The 7,970-nt window shown below is 42.6% G+C and overlaps 1 protein-coding gene across 9 annotated transcripts in view; it reads right to left on the bottom strand.

The window, feature by feature from the left end:
- Positions 1–7,970, bottom strand: part of LOC144577046 (von Willebrand factor-like) — a 103,166-nt gene that overhangs the window by 6,023 nt on the left and 89,173 nt on the right. For 8 of the 9 annotated variants that reach the window (XR_013520258.1, XR_013520255.1, XR_013520262.1 and 5 more), the window contains one exon: positions 7,845–7,961. Coding sequence is in view for 1 of the 9 variants with exons in the window: in XM_078332418.1 (XP_078188544.1) it covers positions 7,588–7,729; positions 7,845–7,961 (259 nt within the window). In the remaining 8 variants the exon portion in view is untranslated. Of the gene's footprint in view, positions 1–7,587; positions 7,730–7,844; positions 7,962–7,970 lie in introns of all 9 variants that reach the window. The other variant, XM_078332418.1, reaches the window with a different exon arrangement.

Below are 7,970 nucleotides of genomic sequence, written 5' to 3' on the forward strand. Positions count from 1 at the left end.
TTGTTGATCTATCTAATATTAATTTTGAAGTCTCCCACCATTATTGTGTGGGAGTCTAGGGAGTCTTATGGTCTTTATAGGTCTTATGTATCTGGGTGTTAGAATCATTAGCTCTTATTGTTGCATTGATCATTTTACCACTATATCTTTGTTGCTTTAAAATCTATTTTATCAGATGCAAGAATTGGAACTCCTGCTATTTATTTATTTATTTATTTTTGCTCTCCATTTGGTTGGTAAATGTTTCTCTGTCCCTTTGTTTTGAGTCTTTGTGTATCCTTGCATGTGAAATGGGTCTGGATATAGCAAACCATTGGGTTTTGGCTGTATCCTTTGAATGGGGGATTTAGTTGATTTAAATTTGGGATTGCTGCCATTTGATATTAACTGGCTGCTTTGTCCATTCATTGATGTAAATTCTTCTTTATGTTGATGCTCTTTACTTTTTGGTATGTTTAGAAAGGCTAATACTGGTTGTTCCTTTCTGTGTGTAATGCTTCTTTCAGAAGCTCTTGTAAAGGAGGCCTGGTGGTAATAAAATCTCTGAGTACTTGCTTGTTCATAAAAGATTTTATTTTTCCTTCATTTGTGAAGCTTAGTTTGGCTGGATATGAAATTCTGGGTTGAAAGTTCTGTTCTTTAAGGATGTTGAATATTGGCCCCCACTCTCTTCTGGCTTGTAGGGTTTCTGCTGAGAGATCTGCTCTAAGTCTGATAGGCTTCCCATTGTGGGTAACCTGACCTTTCTCTCTGGCTGCCCTTAGGATTTTCTCCTTCATTTCAACCCTGGTGAATCTAACGATTATGTGCCTTGGGGTTGCTCTTCTTGAGGAATATCTTTGTGGTGTTCTCTGTATTACCTGGGGTTGAATATTGTCCTGCTTTGCTAGGTTGGGAAAGTTTTCCTGAATAATATCCTGAAGAGTATTTTCCAGCTTGGATTCATTCTCTCTGTCATATTCAGGTACACCTATCAAACGTAAATTAGGTCTTTTCACATAGTCCCTTATTTCTTGGAGACTTTGCTCATTTCTTTCTATCCTTTTTTCTCTATTCTTCTCGTTTTATTTCATTAAGTTGGTCTTCATCTCTGATATCCTTTCTTCTACTTGATCAATCCGGCTATTAAAACTTGCGCATATTTCGCTAAGTTCTCGTGTTGTGTTTTTCAACTCCATTAATTCATTTATTTTCCTCTCTATATTGTCTATTCTTGTTAGCATTTCATCAAACCTTTTTTTAAAGTTCTTAGTTTCTTTACATTGGGTTAGAACAAGTTCTTTTAACTCCCAGAAGTTTCTTATCATCCAGCTTCTGAAGCCTACTTCTGTTAATGGAACACAGTCCTTTTCCATCAGGGCTTGTTTCGTTGATGATGAGAAACTGTGATCCCCTGTAGAGGGAGAGGCATTCCAATTTTGGGTATTCTAAGCCTTTTTAGGCTGGTTTCTTCCCTTTGTTATAAAGGTATCTATCTGTTGTCTTTACAATTTGGTTTCTGAGTGGATGTCCAATTTATTGATTCCCAGCGCTGAAATCTGAGCAACCCACTGCGCTGGCCAAAACAGCAGCGTTAATACTGATGGTGCTTGTATGCCTGGGAATCTCCGGTTTGGCTTTTTTCTTGAGTTCGTAATAAGCGGCTCTGCCTTCCCAGAGCTCCAAACGTCAGTCAGAAGGGGAACCAGTCCCATTTACTCTGCACCAAGAGCTGCTGCGCGGCGGCACCAGCAAAACCACTTCGCAGGCCACAAGAGTCGTGCTGTCGACCCGTGGGGCTCCTCCACTGGGAATCTTCTGGTCCATGAGTGACAAAAATTTGCTCATGTGGCATCCTCTCATTCTCTGCACTTTCACTGGGAGCTACAATCCTGAGCTGTTAGCAATCAGCCATCTTGGATCTCTCTCCTTTTTTAAGAACCAAGCTTTATTTATTTACCAAAAAAAAAAAAAAGTTGGGGGCAAAGGGGAAGACAAGTTTTACACAAAAGTACTACAATGGTAACTCCCTTTGGTAAAAAGTGTAATAAATGTCTTGTACATCTGTTCATAGGTACTAAATCTGAAGCCACATAGTACTATGGTACACAAGAAGCTAGAGCAGTTATGCTAGCACATCAAAGCATATTTCTTTTAATAAAAAAATTGACAGTATGTACATTATGTACAAAAAAACAAGTTAAAATTGTGTGTGTATGCGTGTGTGTGTCAGAGAGTAAAGCTGGTGGATGGCACTGGGGCAGACTAGTAAAGAGGCAGATACAAAACAGTTCCACGGGAGCTAAAAAGGACGACTGATTTGAACTTGTTGAGGCTAAGAACCAGAGGAGAGAAAAGGGTAGGTAGCAAGGGATTTGTCAGGAATAAAATCCACAAGATGATCTATCCCAAAGTCATTGTTGACTGTTAGTGTGTAGAAATGCAACTGACTTTTGTATGTTGATTTTGTAATCCTGAAACTTGGACAAATTATTAGTTCTTACAGTTTATTTTGTGCAGTCTTCAGGATTTTCTACAAAGAGGATCATGTCTTTGTTAACAGAGAAAATTTTACTTCTTCTTTTCCAATTTGGATGCCTTTTCTTTTTCCTTTTTTTCTTAATAGCTCTGGCTAGAATTTCCAGTATTATGAAAGCAAGCATCATTGTTTTATTCTTCATCTTGGAAAACGTTCTCTCTCATCATTGAGAATGATATTAGCTGGAGGTTGTTCATATGACCTTTATTACATTGAGGTTGTTTTCATTTCTAGTCAGTATGTTTTTAATCCTGAAAGAATATTAAACTTCATTGAACGCTTTTTCTGTACTAATTGAAACAAATTGTCATGTGTTTTCCTTCATTCTCTTAATGTGATATCTTACATTGATGTTTATATGGTAAGCACCTTTACATTCCAGAAATAAATCTCACTTGATCATGTTGTATAATTCATTGATAACACTGTTGAATTCTCCTTATTAGTATTTTCTTGAGCACTTTTGCATCTGTATTGATCAGGGATAGTGGTGGGTTTTCTTCTGCTTTGTCTGCCTTTGGTGTCAGTAATTCTGGCCTCACAGAATGAGTTTGGAGGTATTCTTTCCTCAGGATTTTGGAAGATGAGTAGGATTGGTATTGGTTCTGTAAATGTTTGGTACAAGTCACCCATGAAGCCATCTGTTCTTGTACTTTTCTTTCTTGTCAAGTTTTTGGTCACTGGTTCAATCTCCTTGGTAGTTATAGGTTAGTTTTTCCATCTTCTATTTCATTTATTTCTGTTCTAATCTTTATAATTTCCGTCCTTCTCTTAGCTTTGGGTTTAGGCTGTTCTTTTTCTAATAATTTAAGGTACAAAGTTAGGATTTTGGTTTGAGAGTTTTTCCTTTTTCTTTTATTTGACAGAGGGTCTTGCCACTTGCTGAGTTAGTCTCAAACTATTTCTTTGCTCAAGCAATTTCTGGCCTCAGCCTTCCAAGTAGTTGGGATTATAGAACAGTGTCACTATGCCTCGCTGCTGCTGCTTTGTGTGTGTGTGGGGGGGGAGGGTTGGGGGAAATGGAGTCTAGCTGTGTCGCCTAGGTTGAAGTGCAGTGGTGCAATCTCAGCCCACTGCAACCTCCTCCTCATAGGTTCAAGTGATTCTGCTGCCTCAGCCTCCCAAGTAGCTGGGATTACAGGTGCTTGCTACCACGCCTGGCTAATTATTATGTTTTTAGTAGAGACGGGGTTTCACCATGTTAGCTGGGCTGGTCTTGAACTTCTGACATGAGGTTTTCTGCCTGCCTCAGCCTTCCAAACTGCTGGGATTACAGGTGTGAGCCACCGTCCCTGGCCAGCTTTCTTAAATGTAAGTATGTATAGCTATAAATTTCCCTCATAGTACTGCTTTTGCTGCATCCCATAAAATTTGATACATTTTGACTCAAAACACTTTCTAATTTTTCTTATTTTTCTTTGATCCATAGTTTTGTAGTATGTTGTTGAGTTCCCATAGATTTGTGAATATTCCAGTTTTCCTTCTGCTATTATGATTTCAGTCATTTAAAATATATTAAATCTTGCTTTGAGGCCTAATATATGATCTTTCCCAGAGAACATTCCACATGTACTTTGAAGAATGTGTATTCTCCTGCTGGGTGAACTCCTCGTATGTATGGTAGGTCCAATTCATCTATAGTATCATTCAAGCCCTCTGTTTCCTTCTTGATCTTCTGTCTGGGTGTTGTATTTATTATTGAAAGTGAGATATTGGGCCAGGCACAGTGGCTCATGCCTGTAATCCCAGCACTTTCGGAGGCCAAGTTAGGTGGTTCACTTGAGGTCAAGAGTTCAAGACCAGCCTAGCCAACATGGAGAAATCCTGTCTCTACTACAAATATAAAAACGTGGTGGCAGACACCTGTAATCCCAACTACTTGGGAGGCTGCACCATTGCATTCCAGCCTGGAGGACAGAGCAAGACCGTGTCTCAAAAAGATAACAAAAAGTGTCTTAATTTCTTCTCTTTTTCTTATGAGAGTTCATAAGATGACTTTATGTTGAAACTTATAACCACCTTTTAATTTGTCCTTCAAAATTTAATGCAATTGGTGACTGCTTTTCTTAAATACTTCACTGGTATCCAAGAAAGGGGAGGAATTTAGCCCTTGATTAAAAAATAACAATAATACACCCAGTTGGACACGGTGGCTCACACCTGTAATCCCAGCACTTTGGGAAGCCAAGGCAGGTGGCTCATGAGGTCCAACGTTTAAGACCATTCTGGCCAACATGGTGCAACCCCTTCTCCACTAAAAACCCAAAAATTTAGCTGGTCATGATGGCACATGACTGTAATCCCAGCTACTCAGGAGGCTGAAGCAGGAGAATTGCTGGAATCCGGGAGGTGGAGGTTTGCAGTGAGCCGTGATTGTGCCACTGCAGTCCAGCCTGGGTGACATAGCAAGACTCTGCTTCAAACAGTAAAAATAAAAATAAAAAATAAACCCTAAGCAGAAGGGAGAGGACCTTGACTGCAGATAATAGTCCATTTTTACCCTGTGGTTATAAATCTTCTGAGTTGCTTGTCCTCCCGAATGTTCTGTTTGATGGCCGTAGTAGCTGACAGTTTTTCATTTTCACGGTCAGAACAATGAGTGCTTCTTCTCAATTCCCAGGTTCCCCAAGCTTCCCGTGGAGCCACACCACCTCCTGTCCTGGCATTTGTGAGTCCAAGGCTGCTTCCCGAGCAGATCTGGTTGGTAGACTATGACGTTGATTCCTGCCTCTAAGCCTAGCTTTATTCTCAGCAGCCACAGCCTTTTTGGTACTAGAAGAGTGCTTTTTATAGTGTACTTATAAGTGGATGCTGAAATCACAACCTGGCCATTTGGATGTTCAACTAATGCTTTATGCTGCAGGGCCTCTGGAACTCACCAACCCCTGTTGGAACTCACTGCAGCTCAGGTGTGTAGCACTACCTTGTTTCTCTATGGCTGGGAGTGCAAACATTGTTCATGTATTTGTTTCCCATTTGTTACTTTGGAGGTTTTGTTTTGTAAGACGAAGTCTCACTCTGTCTTGCAGCCAGGAGTGTAATCATGGCTCACTGCAGCCTTGACTTGCTGGGTTCAAACCATCTCGCCTCAGCCTCCCAAAGAGCTAGGAATATAAGCATGAGCCACGGCACCTGGCCTACTTTTGAGCTTTAAGTGCTTTATATATTCTAAAGATGAGTCTCTGGAAATGAGTCCTTGGTCTGATAGGTGGTTTGTAAATGTTTTGCCCAATATGTAGCTTGTCTTTCCATCTTCCTAATTGAGTCTTTCAGAGAGCAAAAATGTGGTCTCCCTTGCAAATACTGTGCCACTGTATCAGGAGGGCAGACACAGACAGTACGTAAATGAACATGTGGATGTATCCCTTGAGTAAGTGTCCATTTGTGGTAAAGAGATATCTAGATAGATCAGTGCTGAGAGATTATTTCATTAGGTAATAGTTGCACTGGGGATCAACTCTACCCTCATCCTTACTTTCTCTTACTACACTGTCTTCTCTTGCTGCTGGTGGGAAAGCAATTGTCATCATGTTCTTCCTTCTTTCCGCCTCCTCAGTAGCTTTTAGGACCTTTTGTCTTTTCTGCAGTTTTGTTTTGATGGGTCTGGGTATGGATGGATTTATTGTATTGGGGATTGTGCCTCCTGACTCTAAAGGGTCTTGGGTCCTGTCTCTGTTTTCATTCTGGGATTTTTCTTTTTTTGAGACAGACTCTCACTCTGTCATCAGGCTAGAGGGCAGTGGCGAGATCTAGGTTCACTGCAACCTCCACCTCCTGGGTTCCAGCATTTCTCCTGCCTCAGCCTCCCAAGTAGCTGAGATTATAGGTGCACACATCCAAGCCCGGCTAATTTCTGTATTTTTAGTAGAGATGGGGTTTCACCATGTTGGCCAGGTTGGTCTTGAACTCCTGACTGTAGGTGATCCACTCATCTTGGCCTCCCCAAGTGCTAGGCTTACAGGGATGAGCCACCACACCTGGCCTGGAATTTCTTTGAGACATGTTGGATCCTCTCTTTTCATCTTCCATTTGTCATATTTTCCAATTGATTAATTTTCTCTTCAGCTATTGAATTCATTAAGTTTAAATGTCTGTGAATGGCAGCCACTAATTCTAACATCTTAAGCTCTTGGAGGTCCACTCCTCTTGTTGCCACTGAATTCTATGCCCTTTTAGTGGGGCTTTGGCTGTGGCAATCATATGCAGCACTGGCTGAAGAATCTCAAGACAGCTAGTGTTAGAACTGAGTTAGAGGTCCGCCCTGGTAGTCGGGACAAACCCCCACACATTGGCTCACAGAAGTCATCTTCTGTGTTGATGATGATTTTTGTGGTATGAGAGCAGAGGAAAAACAGGGGCTGAGCATTTTCCCTAAATGGCGGTGGACATTCAAATCCCTGCTGAGGCTGGGCGCGATGGCTCATGCCTGTCATCCCAGCACTTTGGGAGGACAAGGCAAGAGGATCACCAGAGGTCAGGAATTCATGACCAGCCTGGTCAACATGGCAAAACACCATCTCTACAAAAATACCTGCCTGTATTTTTGGGAGGCTGAGGCAGGAGTATTGCTTGAACCTGGGAGGTGGAAGTTGCAGTGAGGCGAAATTGTGCCACTACACTCTGGCCTGGGCAGTTCTTAAATAAGAGAGACAATCAAGTCACAGTTCTACAGGCTGTACAAGCACAGCTCCAGCATCTGCTTGGCTTCTGGCAAGGCCTCAGGAAGCTTACAATCATGGCAGAAACAGGAGTGGGTGCAAAGAGAGGGAGGAGATGCCAGGCTCTTTATAAACAAACTGCTCTCATGTGAACTAATAGAGCAAGAACTCACACTTCCCCAAACAGAGGGTGCTGAACCATCCATGAGGGACATACACCCTCTAACAAATGTAAGATTTGGAGGGGACACACATCCAATCTGTGTCAGGCTGTAAATGTTCTGTTTTTGACTCTTAGCTCCTTGAATGACAATTATTTTTCCTCCCTGGCAATAGAGGGAGAGATGGGTTTTCCCTCTGCTGGAAAGCAGATGCCAGACAGCAGAGTGCCGGCCAGCTGGGGCAGCTTACCGCACTGTGGAGGAGAGGCCAGGGACACAAAGCTGTGGGCACACAGGTGGATGTAGGTGGCCACCAGAGTGCAGGCAGGCTGGAGCTCCCAGGTGCCACAGGGGTCCTGCACACACAGGCTGAGGAATGGTGCAGGGTCCACCTGAAATCAGGGCCACTCAGTCACTGTCCCTACCCTGGGAAGTGGCATGGAGGAGGAGACTAGGCTAGATGGGGGAAAGAGCTTTCTGTGCCCCAGGGGCCAGGCTCACACTCACCACCCAGAAGCAATTCCCCAAGCTGGAGCAGGGGTCCTGGAGGAAGGCCCAGCTGGTGGAGCTCTGTCCTGGGCAGGGCTTTTGAGTCTTCTTGGTGGCCCTGCAGTCACCATCCACCTGGTGGGA

Source organism: Callithrix jacchus, chromosome 7, assembly GCF_049354715.1.
Source record: "Callithrix jacchus isolate 240 chromosome 7, calJac240_pri, whole genome shotgun sequence".
In the NCBI taxonomy this organism is placed as follows: Eukaryota; Metazoa; Chordata; class Mammalia; order Primates; family Cebidae; genus Callithrix; species Callithrix jacchus.